This window comes from Branchiostoma lanceolatum, chromosome 3 (assembly GCF_035083965.1).
Source record: "Branchiostoma lanceolatum isolate klBraLanc5 chromosome 3, klBraLanc5.hap2, whole genome shotgun sequence".
Lineage (NCBI taxonomy): Eukaryota > Metazoa > Chordata > Leptocardii > Amphioxiformes > Branchiostomatidae > Branchiostoma > Branchiostoma lanceolatum.
This window is the reverse complement of record NC_089724.1, coordinates 10,261,803-10,277,409: the sequence shown is the minus strand read 5'-3', so window position 1 is coordinate 10,277,409 and position 15,607 is coordinate 10,261,803. Positions and strand designations below refer to the sequence as shown.

Sequence of the window (15,607 nt, the reverse complement as noted above, 5' to 3'; positions counted from 1 at the left end):
AATAGAAACAGACGCGGGGTATCAATTCTTGCCATATAAACAGTTGATCATGCGCTACTGTACCAGGCATTTCCCAGTGTCTGCTAGCTCTCTACAACGCACGAGCCAGTTTTATACGTTTAATCCTTTTCTTAAGTTTCGCATCTCATACTTTCCCTATTATACGAAAGTGAAGAAAATCATTCATATTCTAGACTACATCTACTTCATTTGTCGCATTCCCAATTCGATGGTTACAGTTTGCACACCTTGCACGTACAAAACTTACATGACAAGATACAAGGCATAAGACTATCAGAAGTAGATTCATTCAATCTTTTTCATTTCTTATTTTACTTTTAGGATATATTGCGACCTACCAAGTTCGCATGTGTAGGGAAGCCACCGCTGGCATGGTTCTCTTCGCCACAGACCTGCGTGAAGAGAGTCACATTTTGTTTTACTTTCACAGCCGTGAAATAGCACAAACTGTTCATTTATATCATCTAAATGTTGTGCCATTGACATACAATGCGTTTACTGATGTGGTAGTTAAACTTGATAATATTTGCAAAAAGAATTCTGAAGTGGTCGCGCAGGGAAAATTGAGTACCACAAGGGCGCTTGTTTTTGTATCATTACAAATCCACTTTTTCATTTTGTAAGACATATCCACTCTTTAATTCAAACTTGAACTGATAACAGAAGAGACGGTTGCAACCTTCCCCATTCACAGACAACAACAACAAAAACATTAACACAAAACATACCTGACTTCTTTCTGCAATAGAATTCTACTGTCAAGTACTTGTAGGTTCCGACACACGGGTCACCAAACACGCTGTTGCTGGCTGCGATGGTACACGTCGACTTATCCCGGCAGATATCCCTGACTATGGCTAGACTGTTAGCTTCTACACAGTTCTGGTCTGACACAGCCGCGTGTGGGCACGTCTAGAAATCGTGGGGAAAAAATAGGATTGATTTTGAAGGTATATATTCATTCCTTCACTTATACTAGATTAGTGGATCATTTATTGTGTAGTTCCTGGTTAAGGTGTTTGGTGGACAATGGTCAACTTCGTTGTACATGTACATGGCGTAGTCAGAGTGAAGCAGGGTAGGGATTCAGGCCTAGTTGTTTGCACAGCTTTTGTGCTTAATAAGTATGTTACTATGATGAGTGGGACTCATCAGCCACCAGAGGGCATGTACCAGAAGTGGACTCCCCTGAAATCTTCGCTAGCGAAGCCAAGCCAATGACTATGATTTTGATATCCAATCTTGAAACAACATTGGTGATGATAATGAAAATAAAAGCATCTAGAATTTCAATATGCAACACCATATTGCAGCGATATGCAAAATGTGAAGATCGAGCGAGAACGCAGCTACAAAGTAGATATTTGATCCATTGTTTGTGTTTGCCAATTTTCTGTCATCCTGTCATACGAACGTTTCTGTTGCAGAGCAATCTCTAACTCAAGTAGCTCACAATGTATCCCGAGCATATGGTTCTTTCCTGTTTCCTCGTTGATTCCTTTATCATTTTTAGGCAAAGAGTAACGTTAGCTGTTCCATTTACATGCGACAGTTAAAGGAGTCAACCAATAAACAATAGTTAAACATGCGGAATGCTTTATGTGTACATACATTTCCATCTGCTGTGCGGCCATAGTTGGCAGACTCGATGGCCAGCTCGTAACTCTCGCTGCAGGAGATAGTCAGGTCAGAGTGTTCGCACGCCCTCGCGGTCTGGGCTTGTTGGCCTAGATGAGGATTGGAATATTAATTGTTTACAACACTAGCTGCATTAATTTGGTAAGTTCTTCCAAATTTTGAAGGAGCCATGGACATACTGTCACTTTTTAGATATTGTTTAAGACTCGCGAGAAAGGAAAATGAGCCAGATGAACCAGTTGCTTACGCGTACTCGAATAGATAGAATTAGAATAGGTGAGAGTAGACATCATTACGTTCCGAACGTGATTGAGTAAACAATCAGCAAGGTTTGATGAAAGATAGTCTAGAGTGATGTAATTTCAATGTACAATGTACAACTTACCACCAAAGCTCAGGTATTGATAAGGACAACCCTCCTCCTCGTCACCATCATCATCCTCTTCGAATCCAGTGAATCCTGCATCTCCTGAGACCCACCCAGGGCCGCCCTTGTTAAACACGAACGCGTTTTCGTCGAAGTCCACGATAGCAGTGATTGTGGAGCCGTAGTTTTCGAGGCATTTCTGTTTAGCGCCCTCGTAGTTCTGACCACCTTTGAAGTACTTGTAGCACCATCCGCGCCGCTCAACCCAGCCAGATGGACAAGGGTTCCCTGAATAAAACAAATCAAACGATGTGTCCTGAAATGCTGGCATTTGGATTACGAGATGTATGTAATAATGATAACAATAATCTTTATTGCACATTCATCCAGGGGGATAAATGCATAAGATCTAGAGACCATACATGGTGAAATGAATATGAGAGAAAATTATGATAATGATAATATATAATAATGCTAACATTTAAACCTAACATAATACTATACAAATGTGCTACCGTATATCGTTATATGTTTTACTAGCTTCTTCTCTCTTTTTGAAACAAATGACGACATAATAACATACCTTGTCCATTACATAAACATTTGTGAATGACATCAAGTATCCTGCTTTGATATTGTCTTACATCTCTTGTCAAGCTGAATTGATTTGAACAGAGATTGACGCTCGCTTTCATACATTACATTCTAGTAAGAAATGCATTTCATTTTCAATACGTGAGTTATTACAAAATTTACATATTTATCTTGTATAGGGGTATGTATGAAGCAGAGAGGGGAGCTTAATGCCTTGAGCTGCCCACGATCATAACTTTGGACTTAAAAGTACTCACGTATCTCGAAGATGGCTGCTGCATTATCGCCACAGGGTGAGTCCAGCCATGTGGGGGTACCGACAGGGTAGCACATGCAGTCGCCATTATCGCCAGGTGCACCAGGACCCCATAGGGTAAAGCCGCCCAGGTAGGACCCGTCACTCCAGGTGAATAGGGCCTCGACGTTCTGAAAACAGGGAGGAGTAACAACCAAAAGGCAGATTAATTGGATCATATAACTGTTACAGGTTGCAATATATGTAAAGTCTATGTATATCATGTATATACCGGGTTTAATGTGAAAAGCGTATGGAAAGCCGCACAACGGTTCCCTTTACGGCATACAATCACAAAACACTAACAGAAATCAAAGCTCACCCTGTCATCAAGTCCAAACCAGTAAGCAATCGAACTGGATACCAGAGTCCATATGAAGTCATGGGTACCCTGGTCCGGAATGATCGCCAGTCTATGAGTGCACAAAAGAATAAAGATTTGGTTATTGAAAAAAAAGCACGTGTCAGTGCAGTAGACAGTTGTTCTGTCCCAGGTCTGGTCTAAACAAGAAAGTGTTGTGAGTACACCAAAGGGTAAATACGCACTGTCATGTTAGCCTGGATGCGATCCGATTACTACCGGATACACTCGCTTCAGTGTAATTTCAATGTAACGTTACCACTCGCTTCAGGGTAGGGAGTGTAGGAGCCCCGGTAGAAATCAGATGGCACCCAGGCTACTATATATATATATATATATATATATATCATGTACGTACCTTCCAGTACCGTTCCCTTCGGCTGCGGCCTCTGCTTCACATTCCATATATGTCCCTGTAGTTGTGGAGGCCTTGAAACAGGAGAACGCATACGGCACGAATCCATCTGGACAGTCTCCAGGATCAACTACAGAAAGAACATAGCAGCCGTTAGATTACGATACAAAGTCTTCTTTGCAATTACTTGGGCCGACCGGCGATGAAATATAAACTGGCAACCTATTTACTATTCAGATTTTCTACCAGACATGGCGTAATATCACACATGACCTCTTCTGATTTGATATCTTATCAAAGCATTTGTGCTATACACAACAACAACAATCTTTATTGACAAAACAAAAGTACAGCGACTTTCGTAAGGTCTACTACATCTATACATACAAACATACATATTACATACATACATACATACATACATACATACATACATGCATGCAAATAAGTGCATATAAATGAGTTTGTGTACATAAAATCATATGGGATAGGGCAACATATTGAAATTTAACGTGTCGTATACTTATACATTGCTTATTCTAATGTCCCAATATCCTTTGATGTACATACTTATCTGTATAAGGATTATCACCTTCTAACATGTAATTGAATATATCAACAGATATAGATCAGTCAACTCACGGGAACAACTTGTTACTCCATCTCCAATGTAGCCGTCCTCACAGTGGCAGTTATACTCGTTCTCATAGGTGCCACAGTAGGCGTATTCGTGACAAGACAGGTCCGCGTAGGTTATCTCCCCGTTGGTACAGGTCCCGGTACTCAAGCAGTCAGCGACCCTGAAGACTGCGTTGTTCTGAAAAGAAAGGTAACTGTTTGAGTTTGAGTTGAAGAAATCCTACATAACAATACAATATTTCTTAAATACTTTTAAATACCTACCAAATATTAAGTGAGTTCTGCATGCAAGTCTGGTACTATAGAATAAACATTTAGAACTTTGATATCCTTTGATTTACCAATGAGCATAATGAAACTATTCATGGAGGTCAAATCAGTTTTCAGAAATAATTCTCAGGCGGGGGGAAATATCAAATGAGATCCATGGTGTACGCACACCTGCCAATGTTTGCAAACCGACAATGTGGTCTGATACTTGGTAGATGCTTTCAAAAATGTTGCTTGAGATAAAACATAGACTTACCGGGTAGTAAAAGTTATCGCCATCTGTACAGCCACATTCGCTCTTGGCAACGCAGCTGCCCCCGCTCAGCACAAAGCCTTCGTTGCAGACACACGCTCCGCGACAACGTCCGCATTGTTGTGGTTCCGAGTCGGCACATGTGCTCTGACATATCGGTGCGCATGTCACGAACTGGCTGTTGGCAGGGCAGTCACGAGCTTGGGGAAGTACAATCAAAGCGTGTCAGAAATCAAGTTGGCTCTATTTCAATGGTAATCATTAAAAGTGTCATAAAGAACAAATGTATCTAGGATCTATATCTAGAATCTCCCTTTGAACTCGCGCTATTTACAGCACAAATGTTGTAACGTTAGTCAATGATTTCCCTTATAAACGTATGTCATACTTTTCCATTTCGAAGTCCCAGACATATCTTACTTCAATGTTTTTAATATCGTTACACGTTGCATTGCTGTGGTGTCGTTGTTTGCGCATGGGTAATTACTAAACTGTTACATAGCTTATAGATACTTTCTAAAGAAAAAATGCTTTTGAAAATTAAAGCAGTCCTGGGGGTGTCGCGCAGCTAAAGCAGAGGTGTGTAAACTTGTCCTTGTCGGCCACGGTAGTGACGAACCAAGCTGAAACCTCGATCTCTTTCACTATGCCGCCGCGTGCTTTGCGCTCGGCCGAAATAATTGCAATACTTACGACAATTTGCAGGGGTTGCCCAGTCCACGGCCACCCAGCCCACAGAAGAACACATGGCGGCGAAGGTTTGAACGCTGGAACATCTCTGGTCGTCGTCGCCACTCGTGACGCACTGGTCCAACAAGCAAGCTTCATAAACGGTGGCGGCGAAGAGTGCTTGCAGGTACGGACCGAAGGGCCCTGCAGTGTCAGTTATTATGCTGCATGAGCTGGCAAATGGACTGGTGTCACATCCATCCCATGGGTACACATTGGGGGTTCCACTTGGGCATCTGGGCAACAGGAAGGAAACAACAGGAAACTGAACAAATAGCACCACCTTGATATTTCAAATTTGTTTAATAAAAGAAAGACTCTTTATAAAAGAGAGACGTCTCACATTGGGGATCTTGGTTTGTAATTAGGTTTGCAGTAAGGGTGTCTGTTACCTTCCAGAAACCATGTCTTTACTTCTAAACCAGTGAAAATACTTCGTAAAAGTCGGGGTCTTTCTGCATTTTTATTACACATGACAATATAATGAAGCATTTTACAAACTTCATTGAAATATAGAAGGCTATGTTGTCCATAACTTAGACGTTAAGGATAACCTAGAAGCAAGAAAGCAATTTAAGAATTAGATAATGTCAGCAAATAAGATATTGAAGGTAATGAAACACAGTCGCACCCGGGTGAACGCCAGCTGTCCCCGAAAACCGCCGCATTGCCAGCATCAGTCCCGTCAGGCTTCTCCAGATCGCCGTTATTGTCTCCGCTGAAGTCGCCACACATACCTTCCACAGCGTTACCATAATCTGAACTCAGCTCCACGTGTACAGCGCTATCGGAGCAAACAAACGATGTGATAAAGTATCTAATCGATGGGATTAAGAGTTACATGACACCCCCAGTCAACTAGGCCTCGCTGCGACAGAGGGCTAGGCGAATTTCATATAAGGAGACAAACCTTACTGTGTGCAAACACGGTGGTGCAAATAGGTAAATATATCAAAGAATGTTTAGATCTTAGAACTAGTAGTGTAATTGATACGTTTAACTCGACATGTTGAAGTATTCATATACTTGTACTTAGGTTTATCATTTTGTATACCATTTTTGTTGTTTGCATGTATAGTTTTAGAAGACCTTACGAAAGGCGCTGTACTTTTGTCGTGTCAATAAACATGTCTGTGTACAGTATATAAAAATATAGCCAATTGTTTGCGCTCTATATGATTTGTTGTCTTTTCAGTAATTATTTTACATTTTGATTGATGTTCCAATTCTGAAGTCAAGGGTTACAGACATCCAATTTACGTCGCAATGAGGTCGCAGTGCGATCGCCTTCTAGTGAAATGTCGACTGTCATGTCTATAATGCGATGAACTCCAAACGGAACCTTTGCTTCAGAATTGCCGACTGTACGTCGATCCTGTTACCACTAGACTACTAAGTAAGGATGTGAGCACACATGGATACCTACCGGTCACCGTCATACTCCACAAGCAGACCAAAGTTGGTGGTTATACTGACGAAGTATCCCGACCTTCTCACCGCCATTTGCCTTCCAACATAGAATGGAAGGAACCTTGGTACACCATTCCACTGTATGGTCAATAAGCAAAAAACAGGCTATTACTGTTCATATCACACATTGTAAGTACTCAAGGTAACTGTTACTAAAAGCAGCTGGATAGATTTTAGGAAACGGTCAGACGTTTCTCATGTAGCATCCATCCAGGGTTACCACCCTTCTCCAGTGCCTGGACGAGATTGCTGGTTCACCAGGTTTAAAGCAAAATGATTAATGTGATATGATATGAAACTAAAGTGAAAACATATTTTAGATAGTCGAATAAGAAACAAAGATAGATAAGACAAAGTCAACGCAAAGTTGATGTGTATGAGTCAATTAGCTCCTGTAGTTTGCGTACAGGAGCTAATGTTGGCGCGGGAAGGGGGGGATTGCTTCAAGTTTGCCCACGTTCCTCTCGTCCGTCATTCCAAACTCAGCATTTCAGTTCACAATTTGAAAGGGCATAGCCAGTTCATCATTGACCAAGAACTATTGCGTTCTTTCTCTGCTTACACTACCATATGCATATATGGTGGCTCCTCTCTCACCTCTACAACTCCATTTCTGCGGAGGGTGACGATGTTTTCACCGACGGCCAGGGAAACCCAGCTCAGGTAGGGCACGTCCGTGAACCCGTCCCGGTAGTCGTTCCCTGATGTCACCGTGAATTGGGTGAGCCTTCCCGAGTCTCCTCGGTAACGAGCCAGGATGTAGCTACAGGAGCCCAGGAAGTCCACTCTGCTTCCGTCAAACTGGAAGTAGTGGGAGCCGGTCACAACCCAGCAGTTTCCAGATGCTAGGAAGGGCAAGAGTTGAAAACAGTGTTAAACAATAGCAATCTACTCTTAATGTGCTGTTTCACACGCTTTATTCCATGACTATAACAATTTCTGCACAGCATTTTGTATTCATTTCCTTTTCATCTTTAGTAAGAACTTCGATTCACGTTGTTGTTTTACCCTATTATTGAGATAAAAAAGAAAAGTGATGTGACGTTGTTAAGAATTGTAAGTTTTGCTGCCTCGAAAAAATATCATCAAGGAGGTTAAAATAATCCTATTTTAACCTCCTTGATATCATATGATAAGTCACATCCATTAGTCTTTATATCTAAATCACATTTTTGTTCTGGATGATTGCGAAGTCCTGTTAATATGAATATAGACAATCAACAATATAAACGTCTTTAAAGAACTGCCAAATAGTAACTACAATGAAAGCACTCTGTAACAATTGCGACTTCATTGAGGAAAGATAGATAACTGCACTATTGCTATAGAAACAGACTTTTACTGTTGTGCTATGATGACCATGGATGCTTGATTAACACGTCAGATTCAAGTACGATAATAACAGCTCTGAGAGTTGACTCCAAGCTTTATTGTTTACTCTGGAAGCATGCCAGGCGGAGTGATCTATGTGGCCTTTCGGTGCTTAGTGTAAAGTAGTCCGGGCAAGAACCCCTACCTGAGAAATATTGCCTGATGGTTATGTAACATGAACATAAAACACTTACCTTTGCAGCCTTCGCCCATACATCCAGGTATGCACTCACACGTGTAGCCGTTAGGATGGTTGATACAGCGGGAGTTCGGACCGCATGGGTTGGAATTACACTCATTTATATCTGTCATCATGAAAAAGATACGTGTGAGAATGTTTGCTCAAATTGCATAAGCACCAACGTACTGTCTCTTACGAAAAGCAGTATATTTAGAGACACACAAAATGGCATTGATTATTAAGAGAATATGTACGTTTTTGTCGAAATATGATGATTTATTGGAGGCTAAAGACAGACTCCTTAATAAGAGAAAATAATGTTCAGTAAGCGCGAGTTATAAATGCATGATAAACACATTTGTAGATAATCAAAATGCCGTTGTTGATAATAAGTCTTATACCAGAACAAACATGAAACAGCGCTGTCAAGGAAAATACGGAGAAAGAGAAGCATCTGATCGCGCAGTGTGGTTTATCTGGACTAGAAAGGAAGAAAGGACCAGTTCTTGACCTTAACGCATACGCAACAAGCATGTCATGTGTACTTACCCATCTCAGCACAGAACGGTCGCCCACCAGTACAATCATCATCTTCCCAGAAACCTTACAGGGAAACATAACAGACTTCTTGACAAACGTATCAATCAACTGATTGAATCAAAATGATGCAGCACAACATGGATGTTGATGTATAATTAAGCAACAAACTAGAAATATCAGCCAAAGGCATGTAGTTTCAATCATCAAATCCATAATGCATATGGGAACAGATAAATTTATGTATGTTACTAATATAACCACTGATTTTCTTAATTTTCATACAAGTGTAAACCGGTAAATGCAATGAATGACAAAGATCAATCACCTTGCGGACTAAACACGGCACAGTCTCCACCATTGTTGGGATCTCCAGGCTGCCAGTTGAACCAGTAGATGTAGTACCACCAGTAGTACCGGTACCACCTGTACCACCACCTCCAGTACCAGTACCCGTTCTGTAACACAAACAAAAGTACCATGACCTCATCATTCTATCATTGTCTAGTTATCTCCATGAAAAAAGGCTTTTTCATGGAGTACTGTTTTGCTTGCGTTTGGTGTTTGTGTGTATGTTTGTGTCACCGGTCGCTTAAAGTCACCATAACTGTAAAACCTGTACATGGATTGAAATGATTTTTGGTATGTGGGTGGGTGTTAGGTGGAGGAAGGTCAAGGTCGATTTTGGGCCTCCTAGCATGTGTGACTGGAACTGCAATGGCGTATTTGATAAAATCTTAAATGTAGAAGAACTGAAGAGTGGATGGACAGATCGTCATGTTCTTTGGTACACAGGTAGGTTAGACCAAGTTGTACACACTTAAGTGCAAACTATGCAGATGAGACCGAATTTGCATAAGTAAGGAGGTAAATCGTTTGCATGGGTGTCGTCGTATGCTTAAAGTCAGCATAACTGTAGAACGTGTAGATGGATTGTAGTGATATTTGGTATGTGGGTATGCGCTGGGAGGAGAATGGTCAAGGTCGATTTTGGGCCCCCTGGTTTGTGTCCCTGGAACTGCAATGGCCTATTTGTAAAAATGTTCTAAAGGGGTTTAACTGAAGAGAGGAACAACAGATTTTCATGTTATTTGGTACGATGGTAGGTTGGACGGAGATGTACACACTGAAGTTCAAATCATGCGAAGTTATTGTGTTTGCATGTGTGTGCGCGTGTGTGTATGTTTGTGTCACCGTGTTTGTATGTATGTGTCACCGGAAGCTTAAAATCAGCATAACTGAAGAACGTGTGGATGGATTGAAATGATATTTGGTATGTGGGTAGGTGCTGGGAGGAGAAAGGTCAAGGTCGATTTTGGGCCCCCTGGTATGTGTCACTGGAACTGCAATGGCGTGTTTGTAAATATTTTCAAAGGAGAATAACTGAAGAAAGGAGCGACAGATTTTCATGTTATTTACTTGGCAGGTAGCTTAGAGAGGGATGTATACAATGAAGTGCAAATTATGCAAATTGGACTTAATTTGCCTAAGTAATGGGAAAATCTATATCTGCAGTGTTGGCCATTGTGGCACTTCTAACAGCTGTTGATAGCGAAAGTAGGTCACTGTGGAACCTGAGCCCCTGACAGCTGCAGGTGGCCGGGGGTCATACCATTGAGCGATATAGAATGGGGGGAACTGGTTTAATACAAAAAAAGTTTCATGGAGATTTTGGGTCCTAAGACTCTTGTTGCTAATTATTTCGCATTAAAGTCATATTTGATTTATATAGATCATGCCTTCAAAACATGGATAAAAGTACTTTACTTACCCGTCTATAAGCTCCGATTCTGTAGCCATTTCCAACCATGTTGTAGACGTAGTCGTTCTCCTCCTGGCTGTTGATCATTACGAGGCTGGAGAACTGGCCCTCAGCAGAGTTCAGGAACGTCCATGTTGCATCCCACGAATACGAGAAGGAGAAGGCATAGTAGCAGCTGCCGCCCCACAAGTGCCAACCTTCTGGGCAGGAGAAGTCTAGAAAAGGAGGCTCACAATGTTGAACTTATAATAGGGGCACAATGTTGAGGTATACATTAGATTTGATAATTGATTTGGACTTTGTGATGCAAAAACAGACGAAGCTCATATGTCTGATCTATGAGACTTAATACATGTAGCAGTTTATCTAAGACAGAACAGTGTCAGAAAAGTATTATATTTTTGGTAACTCTGGCATAATACGAATCAAAGTGCATAGTACGTAACATCAAACACATTATAAAAGAAACCTTGACATCACTATAAAAGATACGAAGTATACTTAAAGTACATCTCTACTCACAGCGCTCGACGACGCAGTACATGGACCCTCCTCCTACACGCCACCACCAGGCACCGTTGTCGAAGTAGTAGAAGACACAGTTGTTGTCCCGATCCCAGGCGCCCGGGTAGCCTGACCCCCACGCGTCGTAGTTCCTGAGGTAGCTGCCGTCTGACCAATAGAAGGCTAGCTCCAAAACCCTGTCACTCAAACCGATGTAGTAGGTTGCAGTTGTACTTACGGCGCTCAGCAGACCAGAAACAAAAGTATGCGTTGCCTCGTCCCTAGAACGTACGAGAACAATAATCTTGAGTTTGCAGAAACTTATAACAGTTAAACCCCACCCCTCGCATTTTACCCCACCTGGCGGTAAAAAATGGGATGGTCCTGGACAACATATACATCTGCTTCACCAAACATCATACCTGTGTTAGAGAACAGAAACTCAGCTTATGATTAGTCGTCGATGATGAACTTTGTCTCCTGTCTCTGCTTATGGCCACATAGAATAAAGATGTTTCATTTATTCATTTATTTATTTGACCTTCACCACATACCAGATATATCATCACAATCCATCCAGAGATTCTTAAGTTATACTAACCACAAAATGCGGAAACAAGCAAACCTGAGACACACACAAACTATCAGCAACACTTAAAACAAACAAACATCTGACAGCTTACCGTATGATGGCCAGTCTGGCATCCATGCCCGCTGCTGACGGCCCGGCCTCATCACAGGTGACTGCGGTCTCCACCACCTGGTAACAAGACAGTCCGAACTCCGTCCATCCGGCCGGGCAACGTCCTGGTGCTGTAAAGAGCAATAGGCATGGACTGTTCAATTCCACATGCTTGCAAAAGTCGCAGATCAATCAAAACCTGCTATGATGCACGTATATCTAGTATAGATGTCGACAATGTCTCTACGTATGAAAAGTCTTCGTTTCTTTCTATACTTACGTTTAAGGACTGGTCTCTCTTCCCCTTACAAACGTGTGGTAAAGACAGAACAAAAATGCACGGGCTTTCCACATGAACAAGCAACATTGCCACATTCCTTTAACCAGAGATAGATAGCGATTTCGAAGCTCTGTGATAATTTCAACAATCATCTCATCAACTTCACACCAACAACTCCATCTACAACAATGTCATACAACCCTGATTCTGAGAAAGACTATAAACTAAGAGATGTGAAATACCGCCAATTACTTTCATATGCCCCCAATGGCTACTGCATAATAGTAAAAACTTACGTCTGCATTCGATCCCGTCGCCTACAAAGCCGTCGTTGCAGTGGCAGCCGAAGATTTCTTCCTGCACGCCACAGAAGGCGTCGGCATGGCAGCTTACCGCCTCGCAGGTCAGGCTGTTCTTGGCGTTACAGGTACACTGCTCTGCACAATTTGCCGTGACCCAGGAGGATCCCACCTGTAGGAGTTAAAGGATAATATAATTTGATTACCGACTTGAATTGCATTCATAGTACCAGAATATAGGGATTTTATTTTATAATTGTCGGCAATTACATCACAGTACGATACGTACACAAATGCTCATATATCATAACGCATACGCAAACCATATGTTGGGCAGCACAATATGTTAATAACTATCCACATCGACTATCTTATTCATTGATGGACATAACGTTGCAATCAGTGTGAGAAAAGGCGACATCATCTGTAGTGTCAACATATACATACTTTTGATTTTATTAGTACAGTGTCAGTCCCGTGATATCATTATATACACATTTTACATTTAACGATACTCACTTGGTAGTAGAAGCCATTGTGGACGCACCCACAGTCAAATATCGAGACGCAGGTATCGCCAGACAGCACGTAGCCTTCGTCACAGAAGCACCCCTCCAAACACGGCTGGGCGCATGCGTCAGGTGCGCCGGTGTCGGTACAGGTAGCCGGGCAGGCCGTCCCGCATTCTTGGTAATGCGAGTTGACGGGGCAGTTGGATGCTGCGAAATAAAATGTAAAGGAGCTTTTTTTCCTGTCAGCTACACGTATTTGTATTTGTCAATGCTTGGTTCTTTAATGTACATTGGGAAAAGGGCAATTCAGAAACTAGTAGACGGTGCCCCTTGTTAAACTATAGGAAGATTGTAACAACAGAGTGCTAATTTATTGTCTCTTCTATAAACTTTCAATTAACGCGTATTAGCAAAAATTCGGACATTTTGTGTTTGAAATTACAGGTCAACACAGAATTATTTCTATCAACACAGAATGACTTTCAAGCTAACACGTAGTAAGATTTGCAGATGTCATAAACTACGTTTAAGTCACACGTCTAAGCAACGGCCACCTAAGTCATACAGACGTGGCGATGTTTTACAGCTTAGCATGCGATAGAAGTTGTATCAATATCCGCTACAAGAAAGGCGCACTACAGTCGTTATGATTGTTATCGTATTTTATGATGCAACCAAACAATACTTACGGCAGAACTCAACAGTTCTCCAAGTCGCTATGGTTATTCCTGCCAGTTGGACCTCTAGAGCAAAAAAGGCAGCCGCTTCACAAACCTGAAAAATGGGGATTACATTGTTTGTTTGTTATTTGTTTGTTTGTTAAAGTTAATAAATAAAACCTGTAACACTTAAAATATGGATCCATTTTTATTGTGGAGGGATGGCAAAAAATAGCCAATCATATTACCGTAAGCAGAATTCAGGGGTATGGCTTTAGAGTTCTATATAACACTTTAGTTTAGTGACTAATCAATGTTTCACAGCTGTCATGTGTCCTTGCATTTTAAGAAGGTAGTGATGGGTACGAGTCTCAAAGCTTGGAGGCCACTTTCATTAATATGTCTCTGTCAGCACCGTCCGGGAGCATGTTCTAATTACCGACTGATGCATGTACATTGTATGATTTAAGCTAACAGGTTTACTCTATTTGGTATTTTCGGTCTGAAGGCCCCTTACCTCATCCGGGCTTCCATCCGTTGCGCACGTATCGTAAACGCAGTCGTCAAATATGGCAGTTGGTGACAGTGTGCCATGACCTGCAGCAAACGGACCTAAGGCGTCTCTGATGAGCTCGCAGAGAGCTTCCATCGCCGGGACGTCACAACCATTGGTCGGGTCGACCGGAGTTGTTGTCGTGCCACAGCTGGAAGAATGGTAACTGACATCAATCGAGCTGAATTGTTTATATTCTTTGAGGAAATGTACCATGTGGAAATGATGTAAGTAGTGAGGACACGAGACACTTTCGTAAAAGGAACAACTTCAGCTGCAAGAGAGCGGATCTTGACGAAGCGTTAAGTTTTGCTTGGAACCTATCTGAAAGTAGATAGGTCATTAACATATCTATGCAGAGCTTTGGTATAAAACCTTGTTCTCCAGTCCTTTCCTTAGGGCCCTGTCATACTTGAGCGTATATTCAAGTGCGTATGAGCTGCGCATCAACATTTCTTTGGCTTAAGTAAAGTTTGAGGGGAAGAAGTTGTTTTTTACTTCGACCTACCGCTGTACAGCCTGCTTATTGAACCAAAGAAATGACTTCTTCTCCGGCACTAAACCTAAACCAAAAACATGTTGATACGCAACTCATGCGGACTTGTATATACGCACAAGTGTGACAGGGGCTTTAGTCACTAAGGCCCCCATTCCACTGGGACGGCACTCTCGCCGCGCACTCACGGCGACCTCAATTTGGCCAGATCGCCGTGAGAGCGCCGAGAGCGCGGCGAGAGCGCGGCGAGAGCGCCATGTGAGCGCGGAGGGAGCGCGGCGAGAGCGCCATGCGCGCCGTCACCTCGACGATGGTTTTGAACATGTCCAAAACAGTCGCCGTGAGAGTGCCGAGGATGGCGATCAAGTAAAGAGCGCAGTGAGAGCGCCGAGAGAGCGCGCAGTGAACGCGGTGAGCGCAGAGAGAGTGCCGTGAGAGCGCGGTGAGCGCCGTGAGAGCGCCCAAGGTGTGATCAAAGGGCCGCAGCGAGCGCTCAAGGATCGCAACGAGCGCTATACGAGGATTGAATGATCTCAAATGTAGTTCAAACAAATTTCATTCTTAAACTGGTAAATCTTGAATTTCTCGGAATTTTGTGGTCAACTGATACTTTTGTTCATGGGTAATACAAATGGACAAATAAGTACATGCTTTCATTCAGATAAAATTCCCTCCAAGTTTTATTGTCAGTAGTTCAAAAAGTATGTCGAAATTCTGTGATTTACGTTCCTATTTTAACGTAGCATGATAAAAGATATTTATTGCAAACAGGTTACATG

The 15,607-nt window shown here is 42.1% G+C and overlaps 1 protein-coding gene across 3 annotated transcripts in view; it reads right to left on the bottom strand.

Moving 5' to 3' along the window:
- LOC136430155 (IgGFc-binding protein-like) overlaps window positions 1–15,607 on the bottom strand; it is a 79,420-nt gene that overhangs the window by 42,303 nt on the left and 21,510 nt on the right. For all 3 annotated transcript variants that reach the window (XM_066420483.1, XM_066420481.1, XM_066420482.1), the window contains exons 19-41: window positions 14,297–14,483; window positions 13,810–13,894; window positions 13,128–13,327; window positions 12,606–12,780; window positions 12,031–12,160; window positions 11,366–11,628; window positions 10,853–11,058; window positions 9,410–9,539; window positions 9,094–9,147; window positions 8,558–8,668; window positions 7,590–7,837; window positions 6,949–7,070; window positions 6,154–6,306; window positions 5,487–5,758; window positions 4,797–4,993; window positions 4,274–4,448; window positions 3,635–3,761; window positions 3,238–3,328; window positions 2,878–3,046; window positions 2,045–2,314; window positions 1,633–1,748; window positions 750–933; window positions 360–413 (exon numbers count right to left, since the gene is read on the bottom strand). In XM_066420483.1, coding sequence (XP_066276580.1) covers window positions 360–413; window positions 750–933; window positions 1,633–1,748; window positions 2,045–2,314; window positions 2,878–3,046; window positions 3,238–3,328; window positions 3,635–3,761; window positions 4,274–4,448; window positions 4,797–4,993; window positions 5,487–5,758; window positions 6,154–6,306; window positions 6,949–7,070; window positions 7,590–7,837; window positions 8,558–8,668; window positions 9,094–9,147; window positions 9,410–9,539; window positions 10,853–11,058; window positions 11,366–11,628; window positions 12,031–12,160; window positions 12,606–12,780; window positions 13,128–13,327; window positions 13,810–13,894; window positions 14,297–14,483 — 3,719 coding nt within the window. The remainder of the gene's footprint in view (window positions 1–359; window positions 414–749; window positions 934–1,632; window positions 1,749–2,044; window positions 2,315–2,877; window positions 3,047–3,237; window positions 3,329–3,634; window positions 3,762–4,273; window positions 4,449–4,796; window positions 4,994–5,486; window positions 5,759–6,153; window positions 6,307–6,948; window positions 7,071–7,589; window positions 7,838–8,557; window positions 8,669–9,093; window positions 9,148–9,409; window positions 9,540–10,852; window positions 11,059–11,365; window positions 11,629–12,030; window positions 12,161–12,605; window positions 12,781–13,127; window positions 13,328–13,809; window positions 13,895–14,296; window positions 14,484–15,607) is intronic.